Source organism: Artemia sp. Qi Xiang Cuo, chromosome 6 (genome assembly GCF_049724085.1).
Source record: "Artemia sp. Qi Xiang Cuo chromosome 6, ASM4972408v1, whole genome shotgun sequence".
NCBI lineage: Eukaryota > Metazoa > Arthropoda > Branchiopoda > Anostraca > Artemiidae > Artemia > Artemia sp. Qi Xiang Cuo.
In genome coordinates this window covers 1,851,617-1,876,775 of record NC_142799.1, presented here as the reverse complement: position 1 = coordinate 1,876,775, position 25,159 = coordinate 1,851,617, and the positions used below count along the sequence as shown (strand labels likewise).

The window sequence follows — 25,159 nt, the reverse complement described above, 5'->3', positions numbered from 1 at the left end:
GGCCCAAAGTAGGAGACGAAGTAGAAACTTAGCATAATTAAGGAAAACAGATCGAAATTTACGTTTATTGAACTCGGGAAAAATTCTCCAAAAAAGAAACAAATACAAAAAATGGGGGAATGCAATTGCATTATAAAGGCGAGCTAAAACTTTTCTGTTGAACCTCAACTTATTTGAAACAATTTTACTATATGCAGAACCAATTCGCTTCTGTAGATGGTCGATAAGCAATCCACGGGTTGTTTTTAGAGTTGAACCGATAGGAAGGCCAAGGTAAGTAATGAACTTGACTGGCTTAACATTTGTATTTCCAAGAGCAATCGTAAAACCATCGGGGACTGATTCCCAATTGAAAAGCAGGATTTCTGGCTTTTCTTTGTTAAACTTGAATCCGAGCTGCTTATAATCATTCTGGAAAATGTTAAAGTTTTCCTCTATACCCGAAACATTGCGACTCGAATTAAATATATCATCCGCGTATGATATTAACGAAGCATCGATACATCGCCGGACACAAGCTGTTTTACATCTCTCTTGCCCTCGGATGATTGTATTATTAAAAGCAATTCAATTCAACTTAATTTATTAAATACTAAAATAAATACATAAATGCACTTAAGCGCTAGAGTCCCAAGAAGCATTAATTGTATAGGACCTCGTATCAATCACGTAATCCACACAAAACAAATCAGGGAAGGAAAAAAAATACAACCACTTTTCAAAATAAAAACACAATGCGAAAAAAATCAACAAAAAAAACAACAACAAAAAACAAACAACTGCTACACAATAACCTTTGACTTAATTTTATCTGAACTAAAAATGTCCTGTAATTTATTAAAAATCCAAACCAATAATAATACTATTAAACACCGGGGTTCAAATCTCATTCAACATATTGAGAGAGGAGAAAAAAAAACTACATAAAGTAAATCGGAATAAATAGATAAAGCAAAATGAATAAAGAAATAAAGAAAAAAAACGAAATTACTTCAAGCCTTAGAGAATATTTTTCTGCAAAGGGAAGAAGAGTTTTTGATAAGAGAAAGTTCACTGGGAATAGAGTTCCAAAGAGCAATTGCTCTATAAATTGGTGACCTCTGAGCTGCTGAGGATACCCTTTTAGGCAGCCGAAATTGGTGAACAGAGCTCCGAAGCAAAGTCTTGCACTTACGTGTTGATGCTAGATCACAGTAGGATAAGATATTTGGGGGAAGCGATAAATTGAAGGTTCGATGAGCTAGTTTTAGGTTCTGCTTCTTGATAAGCACATCTAAGGTATCTAGACCTGTATCAATGTAAAGATCAGCTGTAGGATAGAGTCGGGGTAGGCGAAAAGTTGCCTTCACCGCTCTATTCTGTGCTGTTTGGAGTTGCCGAAGGGAAGAATAGTTAGTATTGCCCCATACAGTTCAGCAATAAGAAAGATAAGGAAGGACAAATGAATAGTAAAGAGAAAGCATTACACCAGTAGGAAGAAATTGATTGGCACGATGAAGCATAGACACTTGACGAGAAATTTTAGAATGTGTATAGAAAATATGAGTTTTGAAAGAAAGAAAACAATCAACATGCACACCAAGAAGTTTAACACAAGAGCACTGGGGAATTATATCAGTACCATAAAAAACAAAGATTGTTGGGGAAGGTTCAAACATGTGGTATGGGGTTCGAAAATGAATAATACTACTCCTAGAGCTATTCAACAGCCTCCCGTTCTGCTCACACCAATCACGCACATGGTTGAGCAGAAGCTGAGCCTTAGCAACAGCAGAAGGCAGATCATTGGAAACCACGAAAAAATTACTATCGTCTACAAACATAACAGTGTGGGTATCAAGGTTGGGAGATGGAGGAAGGTCATTAATATAAATAAGAAAGAGGAGTGGTCCCAAAACTGAGCCTTGAGGTACCCCTTTGGAAACCGAAGCTAGATCAGAACAATTCCCATCATAACACACAAACTGAGATCTATTAGACAGGTAAGATTTAAACCATTCAAAGGCAATTCCCCGAACTCCAAGTAGAGACAGTTTTCCCAGTAAGACAAAATGATCTACCATGTTGAAAGCATTATAAAAATCAAGAAATAGTCCTAGAACACAACGATCCTTGTCTATGTTAACACGCACGAATTCTGTAATGTCAACTAGAGCACATGCAGTAGAGAGTTTAGGTCGGAAGCCATACTGATGATCAGACAGAACAGAACCGCTTCCAACTGAAGCACCAGTAGACAGGAATGAAAAAAGCCTCTTATGCACAACTTTTTCAAGTAATTTCGAGAAAATTGGGAGAATTGATATAGGTCTATAATTTGACACTAAGTTGGGGTCATCCTTCTGAAAAAGACGGATTACTTTTGCAATTTTAAACAAATCAGGGTATATACCTTTTGAAATAGATAGATTAAAAATATGGGTAAGAGGTTCAACAACATAAGAAGGAACAGACTTAAGCACATGGTTTGTTAGTCCAAGCGCATCAGCTGTATTACTGCTATTTAAAGAAGAAATAAAATCACAGATCTCTATGCTTGTACAAGGAGTTAGAAAAATACTTCTCTCAGCTGGTGAAGATTTACCTAGTTTAGGAAAGGAGGGGGTCTTAAAAGTTGGTAGGGTGGTAAAGAAAGAGTTGAAGGCACTAGATACAGCTTCTTTTTCAACGGTTGAACTATCTACATTCTTAAAGGCAGTAGGCTGTTTCTTTGATTGTTTCCTACGAGATGAAGCTTTATTAACTACACTCCAAACTTTCTGTAAATTACCTTTGCATTCCTGAATTTTCAACAAAAAATAATTCTTCTTAGCTAGTCTAATTGTTGATCTTAATACATTCTTATAATGCTTATACTTTGATAAATCATCAGGATCAAGGCTTTTGCAAGTCAGCTTAAAAAGCTCTTACTTCTGAATTGTTGATCGCACAAGACTAGGAGACATCCAAGGTATCTTGGGTTTATATTTACTTGAAGATTTTACAAGGGGAATTTTTTTTTCAATTAGTATTGTCAGTCGACTTATTAATGAGGCTGAAGCCCTATTAACATCATCAGAATTCATTACTGAACACCAATCACTAGCACTAAGATCAGACATAAGGTTATGAACATTGCTCTGACTATAAATTCTTGAATAAGACTCGCCTCGGGTATCTTCATGGCTCAGCATTTTTAATTTGGGAAAAGAAAAATTAATTGGAAAATGGTCAGAAAGATCAGAAAAAATAATACCAGAGGAAAATTTAATATCATTTTTAGAAGACATAAAAATGTTGTCAATCAGAGTTGCAGAAGATCTGACTGTATCAACACTAGTAGGAAATAAAATGCAAGTAAGAAGGCCAGGGTAATAAATGGATAAAAAAAAACGGCCAGACTCATTATCACACCCAATTTTCAATAAATTGCAGTTAAAGTCTCCAAGCATAAAAACATTTCTTGAAGCGAGCTTATCAACTGAGTTCATTTCATCAATTAATTCAGAAAATTTCGCAATTGCGAAAGGTGGAGGCTTATAAAATAAACAAATAGTGTCACAACTTACTGTATCACATGACAGGTCAACAATCAAAGTAAACACACTTCTATTATTTATGACTGGATCAAAAATCTTCTCTAGATCTGTACGTCTCACAACATTAAGACTACTTCTGACAAAAAGAGATATACCACCAGAGCACTTAGTTAGAGATCTAGTTGAGTGGTATGCAGTAAAACCTGGTATGTCATACACAGACATATCATCACTTGAAGACAGCCAGGTCTCTGTGAGACCAACTACATCATAAGGGCAGTTGATACCACCAATACATTGCAGAACATTATCCCATTTGTACCTTAAACCTTGCACATTCAAAGTAAACACATTAAAGTTTTTAACAGAAGACATTGAGGGCAGCACTTTTTCAAAGTAATGTTGATAACAATGGTAACAACAATCAGACTAATGAAGAGATTTTAACAGAGGATCATTTTCACTATCATAACTAGAAACAAAAGGTGAATCAAAACCCGCTGAATCTAGAAGAGAAAGTTTACTTAGGAAAGAAAAAGAATCCTGAGTATCATCCATTTTCATTATCCAATATTAGAAAATGTGGCGAAACAAATAAAGCTAAATTAGTGTGGACAGGAAGAAAACAGCACGGAAAATAAGTTAAAAAAACAAACTGCATGTTATAATTTTGATGGCAAGGAAAAAAGAACAAGTCAAAGCGAAAAAAAGAAAAGTTGGCAAAAAATAACTAAGTAGATGACATTTTGTTGCAAAGAGAAGAGTTATGATGTTAAGCAGCACTAGTCACTCTGAAACAATGATGTCAACATATTCTTGCAAAACCGGAAGGGCATTAATGTATCCAATGGATGATAGTTTGAGTACCCTACTTCTACGTTTAACAAAAATATCACCGTTCCGAGCCCATGCATTAGTCTACAATGAGCTTTAGCTTGTGAAAGTAAGATATTTCTATGTTTAGTCAAAGGGTCATTAATGACCACACCAGAACCTTTCAGGTCCTTGTTATTTTTGAGAAGCAAGAAACCTTCTCTCAGGTTGCAGAACTCAATAATAACTGGTCGATTTTTATTAACAACTCGTTTTACAATACGTTTCACAAACACAATGTCACTGTTCAAAAGACTAATGCCAGGAAACTTATCTTGGCAAAGTGACAAAAACTTAGGCTCGGGGTTGTCAAATGTAATATCCTCAGGTAATCCAAACACAATGAGTTGATTTTTTAATCCTTGCTGCTTAGGTTGATCAGTTTGAACAGCAACATGATCAGCAAGGTTTTTTTCAATGTCTGCATTTTTACCAGAAAAGTCCAATTCTTGAAGTTGTGTACTGACCATCTGTTTAATGTCTTCCTGGATGGAGCCTGACATCAGGTCCTTTACTGCCAAATTAAGGTCAACTTTGTCACCTTTCATAGGCAGGCCAAGGGATTGAACTTGTGACTGAATGCTCTTTGTAACAGCAGTAAGCAGGGATTTAAAGACATTTTCTTCAATGGACTTTGCCATCGTCTTCAAATTAGTAATATCTGTCTGGATCTCAGGCGTTGCAATGGCAGGATTACTTGGGTTAGCAGGCCTAGAATTAGCAGCAGCAGATTGGCTCCTGGTAGACATTCCAAAGAAGCAATATGAGAAAAGCACGGCAGAATACAGAAACGAAGCAAAATGGAGGAAGCAAGCTGATGCTGAGTAGCAGCAGGATAGTTGGAAATTAGTAGAAAATTGCAAAGAAGTTTACCCTTAAAGTCTCCTCTTTACCATAGGGGTATCGTTGGATATACTTGACAGTTGTAATAGGGACAACTGATGAACCCCAGCGCTTGATGAACCCAGTAGGTGAAGTTATTGCCCCTTGTCGAGCCCCTTTTTTAACCAGGACAACAGGATTATTATTTATTTTAAGATCCGGATGTTGATGCGAAAGCTTAAGTTCGGCTTTCAGATTTGCATACATATCTTTTAAAGGAAGAAGGTTTATTGCTGTTTTGCGAACTTGTCACTGTGTTAAGCCACCTAAGGTCGACATACTTGAATTCATTCCTCTGTTTCCTTATCTTCCTAGCTTAATATTTTTATCATGAGCTACCACCCTTGTGTATCTTTTGATAAAACAATTGGATTTTTATGAAAGTAAAGTTTTTGTGCCACAAGTGTTGGTGTGAGGCGCAATGCGGAACCCGAGGTACAGCTAGTTGTGTCACTCAGCCTTAATGTATTTCGTCGTTCCACTTGAAAGACTAACCCTTGGTTCCCATTGATGTGATTTTTTTAACGCAAAACGGCTCACTGATAGCGGATGCAGGAAAATCGCAAAAATATTCACACAGAAACAGTTCACTGCAGCCGTTGAAGCGCAAAAAATATTATGAGATGTTTAGACGGAAACAAAATATTTTTATCTCATAAAAAATACTATAAAATATTTAAACAACTAATACTTTGGAATAGGCTAAATCAAGTTCTAGAAGCCAAGAGCAATATTCAAAGAGCTAATCTGGAACTCAATTCCAGCATCAGTTCGACAATGCAGCAACAAGCGACATTTTCTAAGACTGCAAAAGAAACATATTACGACAAGCTAAGCATTTTGTTTATTATAGTTTTCTTTTTCGTCGTTGTAAAATTTAGTTAGAAAATAGCTGTGTATTTTTGTTGGTAATATTTTCAGCGCTAAAGTATACCAATAGGTATGTGCGCTGTTTTGTGACACTTATTTATGTATGTGTTCTAAATAAAAATATTCTACACTACTCTGTATAAGCCTAACTTAGCTATACTTAATTAAAAATATGATTCTTATCTTGTATGTTTATTTCCCTGGAAATATTCCCCCAGGCACTATGGATCAAAAAGACACGAACCTCATGTATTTGTCGAATATTAATGGAAAACTTCGGATAAAAATGATTAGTTTCTCAGTTATTTGCAATTTATGGTTCTAAAAAGCTTCAAATTCAGAAAAACGGATATTATTTCAACGCAGCCGTTGAACCGTTGTAACGCATAAACTTGCACGAAAAAACGGAGAAAATTCGAAACGAAGGAATTGCATTGGGATTCAGTGATTTTCCTTGCCATGGAAAAGTACTGAAGTGGGTGAAAGTGGGTATGTCTGGGAAGAAAAACCTTTACGACACTTCATAATGTGCAATAAAAAAAAAGGTCTGAGCCTAGTACCCTGTCTGATAAACGTAGCCAAGTGTGGTAAAAAAAAAAGAAATGGTACCAATGAAAAACCAGGAAAGTGTCCTATATGAGCTCCAGGGTCTTTTTTTTTAGAATAATTTAAGTAAATAGGCTTAAAGAATTATGTAAATAGCGTCCAGGAATTTTTTTATGGTCAACCCGTTCAAAAAGGGTATGATTTTGATGAAGGGCCCAACATCATTCCTTACGAATGGATTGGTTTGAGTCTGTTCAGTATTTGCATCGTAAAAGTAGCTGAATTCCCTTGGACATATTAATTAATTGAACACCAAACGCCAAGTGCTCAGAGAGAAAGAAACATCAGATTAGGCTGATTTGGGTTCTATAATGCTCAAGAGTTCGCTGATGACTGGTGTAACAGGGGGTATTTATGAAAATAAACTGAATGGAATTGAGGGAGGAGGGTGGTCAGCGTGACAGCCTTGTGAAGCGTAATGTCCGAGCCACACCGTGGTCACGGTTGTTGATAAAAAGCCAAGATCTGTGAATAGTCTGCGTTTTTTCTGAATTTTAGTCGGAGAATTTGTTCCCAAACAATGTCTACCAATACGATGTGCTCATATCTTTCTCTTCCATCTCTTTCTAATTACAAAAAAAAGAAGAAAATGATGCCTTTATTCTTCAGTCTGATTGGCCAATCATATTATCTACGCTTTAAAGTTGAACATTGTTGAACTAAAAATATTACGAGCTAAAAACATGATTCATCATTATCATCATTTTATTTAGAAAAGAAACAAAAGGAATAAAAACATACTTTGACAACTAGGAACAAGGGACAAACAGGAATGACCAAAGCTGGAAAGACTTCTGGCATTCAGTAGAGAAATCACGAATGCGTTTCTCAATAACCCCAGCTGGGTTTACCAATCGATAATTTCTCTAAAGAAAGGGGTTACTCGTCCATGTTGGTTGTTCCATTAAATGCTTAAAATAAAGGCGATGAACTTGCTTTCTCTTGCCGCAGTTAAAAAAAAAAGACCAAACATGAGCAAGAGCAAGTAGGTGAGGAACTGTTAGGCTATTATATAACTGAGGACGGTGAACTCTGCTCTCCTCAGATGCGAAATGTTTGAAGCCAGGGATGCTTACGCAGCCCGAATCTTACTAGCATAATATTGGTGTTTCTTTTTCTTTTATTCACAAGTGTGACCATAATAGGACCAAGCGTAGTTTTATGACGATTTTTTGGTAGTTGTAAATAATTTTACAATGTACACTTTCACAGCTACTCTGAAAGGGTCATCTTGTTTTACTTTTGTGTTTTGTTTTAAGGTTTGGTTTTTATTTTATCAGTTTTATTCTGCACTGAGGACGGTCAAGTGGAGGTCTTGACCGAAATATTTGCATAATTTTATATTTTTCACTGGCTGTTATTGTCCTCGTTTTCTCTCTTCTTTGCGATTTATGTTAGGTTTGGTAGTTGTTTTTGTAAAGAATTAACCTTTTATCAATTGGATAATTAGCTACAATTGGTTATTTGTCTTACAGCTGGACCTGGTAGTTTTCTTGTTCGACCAAGCGATAATTCTCCCGGTGACTATTCTCTCTTCTTCCATATCAATAACCAAATTCAGAGATTTCGTGTCGAGAAGCGTGGTGTTCGCTATTTTATGGGTGGAAGGACCTTTGAATGCTTAGACGCAGTCATTGCTCGGTATAAAAATGAACAGATTGTTGAAGGTCACACACTTGGTCAGCCTGTTGTCAAGGTAGGCTTTTTTTCTCGTTTCTTACATTAAGATTACTTGACTTTGGGGCAATAACATCTTCCAGAATTAAAGAGACTCAGCCCCCCCCTCCTCCTCCTGCCACCAAATGTTTTTTACATTTATTTGGGCAGGTAACATATTGCATAATATGTGAAACAATTTTACGAATTAAATACTTGAACCGTAGAATTATCAAGTCTTAAAGGTAACAAGATAAACACAATGATCTATAAACAGTATGAAGATAAGCATAAAACACTATCCCAGCACAATACCCCAAAATGCATACCAAATACTTGCTTTTCGTAAGTTTATAGGCTAGCCACAAACAGAATGCAAGTATGAATCACAGCTACAAATGATATCCCAATATGGCAGTGGTTCTCAAATTGTGGTACGCGTACCCCTTGGGGGTACGCAAACACTGTTTAGGGGGTACACGGCCAGCCAACAAAAAAAAAAATAATAAAACAACCCTTTAACTCTAGGACTTGTAATTTTATTTATAGATAGATAGATAGATAGATATTTATTGCAACAAAAGCCTTTTCGGGCCATGGCAAAATAACAAAACAAAAATAAATACAAAAAAAACACAATAAATTACTCACAATTCATCAAAAAAATTTCTCTATGTGCCATACCCACTCTCACAAATTTACCCAACCTTCTAAAATCATCAAAATTTCTACTTTTTAAAATTTTTTCAAGCCAATCCACCCCTCCAAAATCTGTTGAAAACATTTCCCTCCTCAAATTTCTTAACTCCTGGCATCTACCCATAAAATGGATAAGATTTTCCTCCTCACCACACATAGAACACTGGTAAGGACCATTTTTAATCCTATAATTCCCAATATATTTCGTCATGTCACCAATACCCAAAAAATTACCACGAACCGAAATTACCCATCTTAAATCATCACTACTCATCCCCGCTTTAAAGTAAACTTCCTCCCCCAAACCTCCTTTGCCAGCCCCAGGGACGCCGAGGATGATTTCTGATTCTGCCACCTTTGAATTTCCTGCTCTATTAGTCTATCCTTTACCTTTTTGGCAACTGGCCCCACTTCCACACCTAGCCCTTTCCCCTCATTCTAATACTCACTAAAACCACAACTATCAATAGTCTCTTTAACCCGGTTTGACCAAGAACTTTTCCTGCCATCTACTAGCATCTCCGCATATGCATTCTTTACTAGCCTCCTACTAGGCAGATTTATAATCCTTTCCCAATAATTTACTATCCGCACTAACCTTCCCACCCTTAATGATAACAAACCTAAATCACCATTTAATACTACATGATTAAACTTATCACTAACCCCCATTAACCGCTTAAATTACATAAACTGTAACCTGTCTACCTTATCAGCCTTCTCCATATCCCACACCTCTGCTGCAAAAGACATTACGGAAGCTAGCTTAGTCTGGAATATCCTTTTTTGAAGCCTAAGGTCTGTCAGGCCTACCTTCAAAACACTACTCTTTAAAACTAGCCATATAGCCCTAAGACCTTTACTAGCTACATAATTAATTTGCCCTTTCCACCTACCATTTGAAGTAAACTTGCATCCTAAATAAACAAAATCTTCAACTACTTTAAGCACTTCTTCTCCTACACTAAACCTTTCCTCTATATTTCCATGTTGTCGAAATACCATAACTACTGACTTTGTGACATTTAGGACCAAACGCTTCTCATCTAGGTATGAGGATACCATTCCTAGCAGTTTTTGAAGGTCAGGCCCATCTGTAGCCACCAATACTATATTATCCGCAAATAACAGAGCAAACACTTGCATTGCAGACAGATTTAGAGTTGGGGCTCCCTGCCCTACCATATAATCTTCTATATCATTAATATACAGAGAAACAACCTAGGTGAAATTGTACAACCTTGTTTAACCCCTCACCTACTGACAATTGCCCTAGAGTAAGACTTTCCTACCTTAAATACCATTCTAACAACCAAATACATTTTAACAACCAATCCTACAAAACGTCTCGGCAGCCCTAACTTTATAAGTCCTTCTACTAACAAATCTCGTGAAACTTCATCGAACGCACCTCGCAGGTCCAAAAAAGCTGCGTATAGCCTAACATCCCTTTTCATCATATACTTCCTAATAAGACAATACAAAATAAATATCTGATCGACCCCACTTTAATCCTCTCGAAACCCTGCTTGAATTTCTATTAACTTATTTGATTCTTTAAGCCAACTATCTAATCTAGCCACTAACACTTTACAAAATAATTTACTAAGGCTATTTCCTAAATGAATCCCTCTATAATTCTCATGCAATGCTCGGTCTCCCTTTTTAAAAAGTGGTAAAACTATTGAAATATTCCACTGTTGAGGCCAAACCAACTTGCTAAGGATACTTGAAAATAACGTTGATAACAAAGGCAACAAATATACCCTAGACCATTTCCAGAGCCTTGTTGGGATGCCATCAACTCCTGGTGCTGATGTCCCTCTCATCTTCTTTAGCGAATTCCATATTTCCTCGCCTGTGAAAGGCTGCAGTAGTTTGTAATCTTCTTCCTTTAGAGGGAATTCCGCAAGGTTTTCGCCGACCACCCACCGACTCAGGCTATCCGTTTTCTTTCTTTCTGTCATCTTGCTTTCGATGAATTCTGGCCAACTTTCCGCCGGCGGGATACTTGTCTTGTCAGAAGTGTATGTAACTGATTTTTTTATTATTTTCCAAAACTCATTCTTGTTACTATTCCTAAATTCCCTTTTCATTCTCTCTGCTTCTTCCTATTGAAATTTATACTTCTTCACTTTTAACAGTTTCTTATACTCTTTTCTTCGGCTTTTATACATATTATACAGATATTCCCTCTCCTCATATGAACATTGTCTCAGTAGCTCCAATGTTTGCACCAACTCTGATTTTTTCTCTACGCATTCACCATCAAAAAAACCATTTAACTTCCGTGGTTGTTTCTGAGCTGTAATAACACCTACTTCATACAAACTATCAATTAATACCTTTAATGACTCTTCTATTTTTCCATCATTTGCCTATATTTCTCCCTTCTCTAGTCCTGCCTGAAATTCATCTCCTAACAGCTTAACCTTAACCTTCTCTTCTTCTTGTGATTCTAGCCTCAATGGATCTCTAACTTCTAATCCTTCTTCTAATACCTTGCTCCTAAAACCCCCCAATGACCTTTTTAATGCCCTCTTTTTTAACACTTTCAAAGACAACCTAATTGGCAGGTGATCAGAACCCAAAACCGGGACCACCCCCAAACAAGCACAATCTGGCCAAAGAGACTTATTTACAACAATATAATCTACTACACTTGGATACTTCCCAAAAAAGCAAGTAAACTCTCCCCGCTCTTTATCCTCTCCGATCCTCCCGTTAACTATAATTAAATTTTCCTTACCACAAATTTCCAAAAGTTTACTTCCCCACCTATTTTTTTGGTAATGGTCGTTACTGGTCCTTGGAGGGATCTCATCTATTTCTTCATCACCAATTCCATCACGACGAGATTCCGAGTGGGTGTGGTCTTCAAATTAGTAAAACCATGGCTCTTGCAACTCCCCAGTGTATGTATTGAAATCTCCTAAAAGAATAAAGCCATCGGCAGGAAACTTCGTCAAAAAAATGTGCAACTCTTTTTGAAATATCTCCCATGTATCCTCTTGTGAAAAAGAACTACTTTCTGGAGGGATATACACAGAACAAAACACATGACTTCTTTTCCCCCGTGAAATTCTTACCCAAAGTAAGTTACAAGACTCACTTTTTAGCTGGATCACATCATTAGATGACAAAAAAACATCTGAAACAAACAACGATACACCTCCATAATAACGACCATTTCTCGACATTTTACGATTTGCACTAAAACAACTATAATGCTTAACTACAATATTTTCTCCAGACCTTGTTTCAGCAATAGAAATAACTTGAGGACTACAAGCTTCAACCAGATCCTTAAACTTATTTTGCGTGAACCCTTGTATGTTCCAATGTGACACATTTATTAGAGAATTTTCACCATGGTCCAAATTTGCCTATACCGCCTCATTTCCCATCGTCGGTTCTTGCTGTCTTGGGCGGAAAAGTTTTTTTGGTACTATCACCCTCTTAGCGTCATCATCACCTGAGTTTACTCTGAAACTAGACTCTGCGGGTCTTGGGCGGTTTACCCTCATTGGTTCGTTGTTATCAGGACTAATAATTTCTGCATTCGAGCGTTTCGCGGGATTACGCTGCTTTAGTGCTGGGATAGCTTGCGATCCCCCTGCAGCTGTGGTTTCTGTTAAAGACATCACCAAATTACGATCTTCGTTCCCCATTCCAGAGGTCGCGGAACTAAAAGATACAACCGTTGCCGAAGATTCAGATCTAGTCCTAGCATTAGACGGATATGCCAAGCTACCGTCGTCTTCAGGGGACATGTTGCTATAGATTTCCCGACCGACCATACCCGTATCTGGCGGGGGTGCCCCGTTAGCCTGAGTCTGGGGGGGAGGGGGTTCAGCGGTCTTTCTACGAGGAGGTCTTAAACTTTCATGAGCGGTGTTACGTTTTTGTTCTTCAACAAGGTCACTTGTGTAATTATACAAGAAAATCTGGCTACTAATTAACAACTTAAGTCTGCGGAATTTCACATCAACAAAACCCTCAGTCTTTGCATCTTCTAAAGTCTCTTTTAGTTTTTTTCTGGCAATCAACTCACGTTCCGTGCAATCAGGACTAATTGATAATCCCAACCTTCGCAAAAGAAAACCTGATTTTAATATATATATTATAGCTATAGTTTACACAGTGCCGGTAACTGAGAAGAGGTACCTCAAATGTTTTGTGGATAAAAAGGGGTATAGTGTCTAAATAAGTTTGAGAACCACAGCTATATGGGATATCCTCTTGGAAGAATATCTGAAGATTCACTTTAAAATCCCAGATTAAAAAAAAAAGATAATAAGTAATAAAAATACGTAAGCTAATACTTTTTGAGGGTATTTTTTAATATATGTGCTAACCCTATGTTCCTAGAGTTAGAACTGAAATCCCAAGATATGGGGGAAAAGATCAAGGAGCCGCAGTTCCTGTATTTTTCACCGACCTACTTTTTTTCAAATTTGTCACCTTCGTGAAGCTTATTACGTGCTGATTGCAGGTAATCCAATAGCGTTCCAATATTATAATCAGGATCGTCAAAAAATAAGAATCAGGAAGCCGTATTAGTTTCGTAGAGATTGCTCAGAAAAAATAAAATATGTTTCCTGGAATTAAAAAGAACCCTATAGTGGCAAAAGAATATAAAAAAAAGAAGAAGAAAAACTGGAATCTCAAGTTGAAGTATTTAATCCTATATAGCGTGTCCTAGTGAAATCTACACGCTGGACTTGAAATCCTTAGAACAGGGGGGGGGGGGGTTCAAATCCTGTTGTTGCTGGTTATTTGGTTTGGAGCGGGGGTCAATGGTCTGATTTTGTATGCTCAGCCAGAGTCGATCCAGCTTTAAATGGGTATCTGGAGGAAAAACACGGGAAGCGTTGGACGATTTGCCCCTAGCACCGCGTTGCACCCTCGGCCGAACGCAGAACATCGGGAGATCAGCACCTGCCCTACCCAGACCATTGGTCATTATGCAGAAAAAGTAGTGAATTCTTACAGCTATTCATGCTGTTAAATTTCATTCTTGTCGCTATTGTACTTTTATTGCTGTTGTATTGGCGCAGTCTGTCTGAAATTATGCTACCTTGTACCAGAAAATGTTTTTATATTCGATACCATTCAGCTAATGAGCGGAATAAAAGTATTTTTATTCTATAATCAAGAATAAAAAGACTTTTCCTACGACTACGAATTTGACTTTAACCTGGCAAAATAGTCTCATATGGGCTCAATCAAAAGAATTTGTTAGCGTAGATGCGTGGGGCCGAAGTCTAAATGTGGCAGGTTTGGAAACTGAGAACCATCGTGTGACAATGAAAGCCAAAAAAGTGTGATTTTCGCATTTGCCGCGCGACAAGCCAAAAATATATCCCGAACTGGCTGTAAATTTCGACATGGATTTAACCAATGGTTTTGTATAAGTCACTTAAATTAACTTTGGCTACTTCTTGGATTGGACTGGAATATATATTTCTTTTTTTTTTACCTTGGTTTTTATTGTAATCGTTTATTTTTCGGTTTTAAAATTATGTTTTATTTTAATTTTTTTTTTCTCATTTGAGAGGATGCCATTTTGATTTTACAGGTGAAATATCAATGGTACATTTTATTTTCTTCTGCAACTGAATTCAATTGAATTAATATTTGCTAGCATAGCTTCTGACAATTTCATTGAAAATTCGAAAATGTCATAAGAAACTGGAATTTAGATATAATTAATATCGCAATTAGAATAAAATCTATATATTTTAGGCTGTTCCAGAATAGGAGCGCATTTTCTGCTGTGGCCTTAAAGTACCAAGGACATTAAAATTAAATTTGATTATTGGAATTTGTTCAATAGAAATTTGTACAACTATATATATCTTAGTAGCAAGGACAAATCGATTTCAATTTCTAATAATGAAGAAGACCCCAATATGCACTTGTGTAGTTTCTGATAATAGTGGGTGACAAATTTAAAAAAAAGCTTTGTTTTAGGTATTAATTACTAAACTTAAATTATTTTATTAGGTGAGAATCAGAAAATTATTAGCTAAACACATACTGCATTAAACCCCTTTTTAATTTTATATTTTTAAGTTTTTATTGGCAAAAATAGTGTGAAATTCAACTACTTCAGATTAGTTATTTTCAAAGTTCAATGTGGCAGCACTGTCAAGAATGTGATACTGCTTTAAAAATTTCATAATTTTGGAAGAACCAAAAAAAATCATGGTTTTCAGAAATGAAGAGACCTAAGATTGGCCTAGGGGGCAAAAAACATTTTTGTTTCGATATCTTTGATGCTTTATCCTTCTTGAGTTAATTGTCTGTTACTTAGTTGTTTTTTTTTCCTATTTGTTTTCAAATCATTAATTATTTACAAAAGGCTTAATTTATTCCTTTTCTATTTAATATGTTCCCTCCTATTAGAATGGTTTACAATTGTTAAGTAATTTCTCAAAGGACTTGAATAATATTGTCGAAACACACTTTTTGATTTCATTATATTCAATATTAAGAACTTAAAATAATAGTTCAAGGTCGTATATTAAGTTATTAATACTAGATTTTATCATTTGAGGCTATTCCATGATTGAAATCATGTGCATTTTTGCCACTTCGGTATTATGATATTATGCTTGTGAATGAGGTTACGCTTAATATGGTCCTAGATACGGAGTTAGCGGTCGCATAGTGCAGTGGACAGCGCATCACACCTCTAATCCAAAGGTCGTGGGCTCAGATCCCACCATAGGCCCTTGCATAGGAAGAGGGCAGCACTTATTATGCTCATATTTCACCCTGTCGCAGCATTACAATCAATTATTTAGATGTGAATTTCCATTTTTGTTCTGTTTTGCCATGACCCTAGAGCTTTTAGCGCAATAAAGGTGACTTGATTACTACACTTGGATCAGTTTTTTTTTCGATCAGCACCTTTTCTGTGAAATTTTCTGTGCATTTCCAAACAAGCTATTTGAACATAAATAAACAACGGCATCCCTTTTTGCGGATCCACAAGGACCACAACTTGAAGGACCTCTCTCAGTAACAAATAATAAATAGGAGAAGGAAAGATAAAATAAAAATACAAAAGGGCTAGTAATTTTCCCATATACGGCTAGTTTTGTTAGTTGGTTTTAGTGTTTTTTAGGAAAAAATGATTTTCTATTTGGAATTTTTCTTTTTCAGTCACCGTCCGAGACCGACGGACAGATACCCTCTAGGGAGGTGAAGCACGCAGAAAAGATTTATGCGACGCTACGAGAATGCCGAGAACAAACAGGATTGAAGAAAATACAAGGTGCTAAGCTTCAAGGATATCTGTCCAAGAAAAACGATAAAAATCTGAAGTGGAAGACTATGTTCTTTGTTCTTCAAAATGACCATGGTGAAGATCGACTATATTTTTATGATAATCCCAAGGTAAGTCTGTCATTTTTTTTTTTTTACAGATGTTCAGGAAATCGTTTTTTACGACATTCTTCACGGCGCCTGGCCGTTAAAAATGCAGGTTCTGATATGAAGTTATTTATCTTCCGATGTGTTTCACCAAGGATTTTAAATAAGATAATCAATGAAGTTATTTAAATCACAAAACAAAGTAAACCTGTCGTCGTCTTCTTAATTTCAAAGGCTCCATTACCGGGTAAGCGAAACCGCACAGAGCTGGACAAATCACAGAAAACAGCTTAGAGCTGGTGAAATAGATAAAAACAATGGCAACTATTTACATTAATAGATATTTAATATTGCAAACTGCAAAGAAGAAGTGCGAAAAACGTAAAAACCTCTATGAACTCAAAACTGCAAAAAAGAAAGAAAACTTAATTAGGTCAAAATAATAATAAGTTATCATTTTTGTAAAGGAGTCAAAAAATGATACCCAGGAGCATCTATCACGAAAGATGCTCCAGATAATGTGACACACAATAAAGAGACTAAATTTAGATATTAGAGACGAAGTAAAAGGAATCTGAGTGAAATCCGAACTTCTGGGATAATAAGAACAATGATGTGAAGGAGAAAGAGGACTCTAATAATAACAATCAGAGAAAAATAAGAACAATAATGAAAAGGAAAAAGAGGATTATGTGATCTATGATTTGAAATTACTTCATCTGTAAGATCGAAGTAAAAGGAGTCTGAATGAAATCCGAATTTCTGGGATAATAAGAACATTGATGAGAAGGGAAAAGATGACTCTAATAAGAAATATCAGAGAAAAATAAGAGCAATGATGAGAAGGAAAAAGAAGATTATGTGATCTATGATTCGAAATTACTTCATCTGTAAGATCGAAGTAAAAGGAGTCTAAGTGAAATCCGAATTTCTGGGATAATAAGAACAATGATGAGAAGAGAAAAGATGACTCTAATAAGAATTAAATAAAAAAAACAAGTTCTTTAAACTGAAAGTAAGGAAAGACGTTAAAACTTAAAACGAACAGAAATTATTCCGTATATGAAAGGGGCTGTCCCCTCCTCAACATCTCGCTCTTTACGCTGAAGTTTTTTATTGTTTAAAAAAAACAGAGTTGTGAGAAAGTCAAACTACAGCGTAAAGAGCGAGGTGTTGAGGAGAGGACAGTCCATTTCATATACGGAATAATTTCTGTTCGTTTTAAGTTTTAACGTCGTTCCTTACTTTCAGTTAAAAAAATTTGTTTTTTTTATTTAATTTTTGAACGTTTTTGAATTAATGCAGGTTTTGATTTCGGCTCACCGTACATGAATAATTAAAACAAATTTGCATATTAATTTTACTTTTATTTGGTTAAATGGCTTTCTCGAAACTTGTTTAATTTTATTTACGAACGTTTTTATTAGTAATAAATATACGTAACTTACGAATTAACTTATGTACCGAACTTCTATATTCATATGTTTTTAATATATATATTAGGGGGTTTACCCCCTGGTCAACACCTCCCTCTCCAAGAGGGAATTCGAATGTTGTTATAATTCTTTAAAAATGACCCCTTATTAACAAATGCCGTTAATTAGAATAAATACCTCTTATGAAAGTACTAAGTAACATTTCGCTTAAAGGGCGGAGTATTGACGAGGGGGGGGGGGTGAACCCAATCATACACGTAATGTTTTCTGTCGTTTTGTGTTTTGATGTTGCTCCTTACTATCAGTTGAAAAACTTGTTTTTTTTAATTATAAATTTCTTATCTTTTTTTAGATAATGCTGGGAAATCCGGTGCCCCCTTCATAGCAATGTCCCTTCCCCCATGAAAACTTCCTTCGTGGAAAGATCCTCCCACTTAACCCCCGACCCACTCCCCACCCCACCCCTCACTACCAGAAAAAATCCCCCCTGAAAACGTCTGTATACTTCCCAATAACCAATACTATATGTTAACATTGGGTAAAGTTCATAACTTTCAGCCCTCTCCCCGGGGACTTCGGGGGATTAAATCATGCTAAGAGACATAGTTATCATAATTTCGACAATGCTGAACAAAATGTCTATCTCAAAATTTTGATCGGGTGACTTTGGGAAAAAAATGAGCGTGGAAGGCTCCTAGTTGCCCTCCATTTTTGTTGGTCACTTAAAAGGCAGCGTTTTGCTAATTTTTAAGCAAAACGCTGTCTAATCGATGTACGCACAGCATAAATAACGTGCATCCTGTGTCCGCAGACTTCAATCAAGGCAGTTAGCACAACAGGAAACTTCCAAAATTGTTGAATTATTGAAAGATAATTTTTTTAAACTGATTTTTAATGTCTTTCAAGCAGGAATACTAGAATATTTTTTGAGACTAAGCTTTCCTGAACTTTAAAAGAAATTTGTGCTCCGTTCAATCAAATGAAAAAAAAAACGCTTTTCTAATGATGTAAAGTTTCATTAAATCTGAATATCTCTGGCAAAAAATGGGAGAAGTTAAAGGGGTTTTCAAAGAATTCCGGGAAAGTAGGGCTCCCCTTTTAGTTTTCTGTCGGTTATTCGGATCTCTTATCAAAGCTATATAAGTTATGCCAAGACTGCACAATCAATTCTCGATAGCCTGGCCACATAAACTAAAAAACCTTGTAATAGACGAGATCGGGGGATTTTTTAAACTATCGCACGGCCTAAAGATCAAATAGCGCTATCATATGTCTGATAGTGCTATAATATCAAATAGAACTATTACAGTAAGATAAGCTTACATTATACTCGTTGGTGTTAAAATGTTATTAACATCGATAGCGCTATTACATATTGACATATGCAAGGATTTTAGCTATAATATTAGAAATGCAGTATCTTATTATTTCAAATAGAACTTGAACCTCAACAATTTAAATACACGATGATTGACGTTGGAATGTGAGTATGAAAGTAATTTCTTTTATTCCAAGACTGACAAGTCAATTCAAGGTCAAAAATAAAAACATATTTTGTTTCATTTGTTTTGTTTTCCATATGTTTGTTTATAATTCTTTATATATAATATATATAGCATATAATATTATATATATTGTATAATATATATATATATATATATATATATATATATATATATATATATATATATATATATATATATATATATATATATATATATATATATATATATATATATATATATATGTATATTTATATATACATTTATTCTCTATATAGACGTCTCTTTACTTACGTATGCTGATGATATCCTAAATCTGAGTCGCACTTTCTTTGGTTGTGAGAGCACTTTCTCGAAGTTAAAACTAGAATATCAGCAGATCGGTCTAAGTTTTAATGTGGATAAAACTTTAGCATTCGGTTTCAACCTCAAAGGATATTCTGATAAATCCCTCCAACTGACTGAAACTTGTATCCCCCTCTCTAAAAGCCTTATTTACCTGGGAATGCCCATTGAAAATTCAATTAAATAAACTATTAAGCTTGCCATCCAAAATCTTGAAAAAAAGACAAGGTTAGCTTATGCGTCACTTGTCTCTAACGTTACACACCTTAGTCGTTTCCATCTTTCTAAACTTTATATCTTTCTAAACTTTCAAGTCCAACTGTGCCTCACCTTCTTGCTCTGTCTCCTATTTGGCAAATTTTTCCTGCATCAAAAGAAAAACTTGTTTCTCAGATTTATCTTAAATTGACTAAATTCCTTTTACATATGCTCCCTTGGACTAAAAACTCTTTTTTGTCTCAAGAATTTAAACTAATTTTTCCTTCCACAATTATTGGTCAAAGAATGAAAGATTTTAAATCTTCTACCAGTAAACTATATCATGATTGGTCCTCTTTATTTTTATCATTTTTATGATGGGGATATGATTTTTTTATGTCTTTTGATTTATGTCTTGATTATCTCGTGATTATGATATATGATTTATGATTATGTCTATGATTATTATGATTGTAAAAACTACTTATTTTTGTTTACTGTATAAGTTTTCTTCTCTTTTTTTCCCTTATGTACTCTGTCATTTAGGAGATCTGCGCCCTTTTTTGTTTTGACCGGTTATAAACAAATTGAATTGGTTGAATATTCTCTATATATAAAATATGTTTTGATTTTAGGCGACTATGAAATTGGCCGAATAATTATTTGAGGTTGGAATTGGTCAAATAATAACGTATTTGGGTCTCCTAACTTCTCAAATTCAATTTATGGTAATTTATTCACTATAAATTACCGGAAGTAATTTATATTAAATAATTAAATAACAATTATTTATTTATTTATACGAAAATTAACAATTAAATTAAAAAATAATTAAATAATAATAATTAAATAACAATTACCTGGCTTATCAAGAACTAGCCCATGGGGAGTACGGGGCTAGTTAAAGAAAAAAAAAAATCAGTACATCTTATTTGAAGGTTAAACATCTTCAAGGTATTTTAAACTCTTAAAATTTTAAGCATATTCATATTTAAAAATATTCATACCTATTTTATTTCAATTTTGTCAACTGTTTCTTTTCATATTCTTTGGGATTACTTTTTTGTAATAAGTAAAAATTTTGGCCGTTTTATTAAAGTAAAAAAAACTGAAAGTATTGAGCAATATTAAAACTTGAAACGTACATAAATTATACCATATATGGAGGGGGGGGGGCAGGTCTGTCCCTTCCTCAACCCTCTCTATCTTTGCGCTAAAATCTTGAAGTTCTTTAAATATACTTCTCATTCAAATTCAGTGGGCCTTCTGTATCATCAATCTTTTAAAAGAATTGTGACAAAAAGTCAAACTTTAGCGTAAGAAGTGAGGGTTGAAGAAGGAACAGCCCCCCCCCCACCAATATAAAAAAAATAATTTCTTTTAGTTTTAAGTTTTAATGTTGCTCAATACTTTTAGTTGAAAAAAACTTCTTTTTTTTTAAATTTAATTTCTGATGGTTTTTCGAATCATGCCAGGAAATCTCCTTGCCTCTCCCCCCCCCCTTCCGACTAAAAATGCCCGTATAAAATTCCTTCCGGAGACTTTCCTCCCCAAGGAAAATTCTCGCCGTTGAAAATCCCTCCTCCCCGTAGAAAACACCCCCCAAAAATATCCACGTATTTTCCAATAATAAATAATATATGTGAACAGTGGGCAAATTGCGTAACTTACAGCCCTTTCCCCAGGGACTATATTTCGGATCAAATGAGCCCTCTCCCGATATTATAGGATCACTGGTTCAATACGATCACCCCTGGGGGAAAAACAACAAAAAATAAACATGCATCTGTAATCTTTCTTCTGGCGAAAAAGGCAAAATTCCACATTTTCAAACAGTTCCTGGTAACGAACTGTAAGGAGCGATCCGTCTCAATAGTAATCGAAACCCTAAAAAACCGAATTTTGGTACCAATAGATACAACAAAAGAATCGTATTTTTATGCTGATGTCAAATATATGAGTTTCATCAAGTTTAGTCTTACCATCAAAAGTTAGGAGCCTGAAAAAATTTGCCTTATTTTCGAAAAAAGGGGGAAAACCCCCTAGAAGTGATAGAATCTTAATGAAAATTGCACCGTCAAATTCAGCGTATCAGAAAGCCCTCCTGTAGAGGTTTCAAGGTCATATCTGCAAAAATGTGGAATTTTATATTTATCGCCAGAAGACAGATCACGGATATTAGTTTTTAGTGAAGGTTTATTTGTTTTTTTGTTGTTTTTTTTTCAGGGTTGATCGTATCGATCCAGTGGTCCTAGAATATCGCGAGAGGGCTCATTCGAACGGAAAGTTTTAGTACCCTTATTAAGTGACCAAAACAATTGGAGGGCAACTAAGCCCCCTCCCACGCCCTTTTTTCTCAAAGTCACCCGATCAAAATTTTGAGATAACCATTTTGTTCAGCATAGTCGAAAATCTAATATATATGTCTTTGAGGATGACTTAATCCTCCACAGTCCCTGGGGGATGGGCTGCAAGTTATGAACTTTGCCTATTGTTTACATATAGTATTGGTTATTGGGAAGTATACAGACGTTTTCAGGAGGGATTTTTTTCCAATTGGAGGGGATCGGTGGAGAGGATTACGTGGGCCGATATTTCCAGGGAGGATGTTTTCATGGGAGAAGGTAGATTTCTATGAAGGGGGCGCCGGATTTCCAGGCATTATTTAGAAAACTATCAGAAATTAAATAAAAAAACAATTTTTTCAGCTGAAAGTAAGGAGCAACATTAATACTCAAAACGAACAGAAAGTATTACGTATATAAAGGGGCTTGCTTCTAGTCAATACCTCGCTCTTTACGTTTTTTTTTAGTACTTTCAAAAGAGCTATCTATTCTAATTAAACGGCCTTTGTGATTCAAGGGTCATTCATAAGGAATTAGAACAAAATTTGAACTTTAGCGTAAAGAGCGAGGTCTTGACTAGGGGGTGAACCCCCTCATATACGTAATAATTTCTGTTCGGTATAAGTTTTAATGCTGCTCCTTACTTTCAGTTGAAAAAACTTGTTTTTGTTATTGACTTGTATATAGGAGCTTGAAACTTGTACGGAGAATAGGATTCTCGGATAGATGCTGAATCTGATTCTGATGTTGTGATTTTCATGACTTTTGGGGTTACTTGACTTTTTGGGGGGTGTTGCCTTTCTTTTTCGAAAATTTGACAAATTTATTCAGGCTCGTAACTTTTGTTGGGCGGCATTAAACTTCTTGAACTTTAGAATCAGCATAAAAACTCAATTCTTTTGATATATCTGTCGTTATCAAATATCTGTTTTTTAGAGTTTCGGTTACTATTGAGCCGATTCGCTTGTTACTGTGAACTATTTGATAGGGTCTTATGTTATTGGCGTCTGATAAAGTTTATCTTCTTGCGTGTATATATTATGGGAAACTATGACATATACGTAATTTGGGAGAGGTTCTGCATTTTTTGTGGTGATTTTTTATTTACCTCTCCCGTTAAAAAAAAAGATCTGTTTCTGTCGGCTGGTATTTGTTCTTTGTCGATTTAACTTGTTTCTCGGGGTTTTACTTTGGATATTGTCCGAATCTTTTAAGGGCTTTTCTTCACTAATGTGTATTTTGTTTCAATGTTAATAAAGAGAAGATTTATTCGTCTGGTGACGTACATAATAAAATACTTCTTTCTTCTTTCTAATTTACCTAATTTTTTTGGTAGATTCTGCTTTTTTTAAATTATACTATTTCATGTATTAACAAAAACTGGCACCTTTTTGCGGGTTGATCCAAAACCATGTAAATTGAATATCATAATTTTATCATTTTGTTGTGATTGTATTATAACTCTATAATCCTAATTATACACGTAGTTTTGCAGATGTCCCGTTATCTGGAGGAGAAGGATACTACTACTACTACTAACAACTTACTGCAGCACCAAGCTGCCTGAGGCCAACACAATTATGCACGCTTCTTCTGCTTCTCAATCTATTCAAAGCGTCCCTCTTTACACCCACCCAAGAAGTTCCTGTTTCCCTGAAATCTTTCCTTACGAGATCCTCTCACCCTATTCTGGGATGACCCGCTCTTTGTTTGGCCCTAGACGGTTGGCCGATAAGGATAGTCTTTGGCAATATGTCATTCTTCATCCGCAAAACGTGTCCCAGGCATTTCATCCTTTCTCTTTATAGCCCTAGCAAGTATGATTGAACCATATTTTTTGTACAGCTTACTATTTGAGATACAGTCAGTCAGTTGGGTACCCAAAACAATCCCTAGGCAATTTCTCTGGAAAACATCTAGCAACTCTTCTTCGGTTTTTGGAGCGCACACGATTCAGAACCGTACTGGACTACTGTCATAACTGTAGCTTCTAATATTCTAAGCTTGGTTCGCAGACTTATCTTCCTATTCTTCCCAACTTTTTTGAACTGGAGAAGAAGAGCATATATTATTTTCTAATTTATTTCATTTCAGAGAACAAAACCACGAGGGATGATTGATTTAAGTTGTGGATACCTCTATACAGTGCATGAGAGCCTCTGGGACAAGCCTCATTGTTTCATTCTTATCGAGAAAGCTTTACCTTGCCTCGCTACTGCCACATATTTAAGTGCCGCTTCCATAGAAACCTCACAGGTCGGTCTTTCTCAGTTTTGAAATTTATTGTAGGCTACTTGGTCTGTCCCGATAAAATGTTGTAGCTTTTGGGCAACTCCCCAACACGCCTCCTTGACGCAGTCTCGTTGTCACTTTGTTAAGATTAAAGGGTGGTAATAAACTGATTACACTATGTGTTAAACGTAAATTATATTTATATTGAACATACACATTTTTGTAACTATGAAGAGTGAGTCGGTATGAATATGTGTGTAAGTATGAATTACTCACACATCGCACTATTAATGGTTAAGCGTGGGTAGGCCATAAAAAAATAATTTTATAGTTTATTTTTATTTTTATTTTATAGAGTTTTTAATCATCTTTTGTTTTTTGTCTTCTTCATCAGTTTTAATAACTCTTTTTTGCATTAATTTTTTCGTCAAGTTCGTCAGTCGTCTAGTTTGCATTGAGTTTTAGAAAAAGAATCGGGAATAGGAATTTCAAAAACGAGCTTGATTTTTTATGATTCGTGTTAAATGTTAAAGTTATATAATTGCTTGTAATCTAATTTTATTTATTTAATATAATTAAATTACATTATTAAATTACATATAATTAAATTTATT

General features: G+C 35.4%; 1 protein-coding gene across 1 annotated transcript in view; it reads left to right on the top strand.

Moving 5' to 3' along the window:
• Nucleotides 1-25,159, top strand: part of vap (RAS p21 protein activator vap) — a 132,993-nt gene that overhangs the window by 40,481 nt on the left and 67,353 nt on the right. Inside the window, exons 6-8 of the mRNA XM_089090453.1 lie at nucleotides 8,225-8,445; nucleotides 16,278-16,511; nucleotides 24,408-24,569. Of these exons, the coding sequence (XP_088946579.1) occupies nucleotides 8,225-8,445; nucleotides 16,278-16,511; nucleotides 24,408-24,569 (617 nt within the window). The remainder of the gene's footprint in view (nucleotides 1-8,224; nucleotides 8,446-16,277; nucleotides 16,512-24,407; nucleotides 24,570-25,159) is intronic.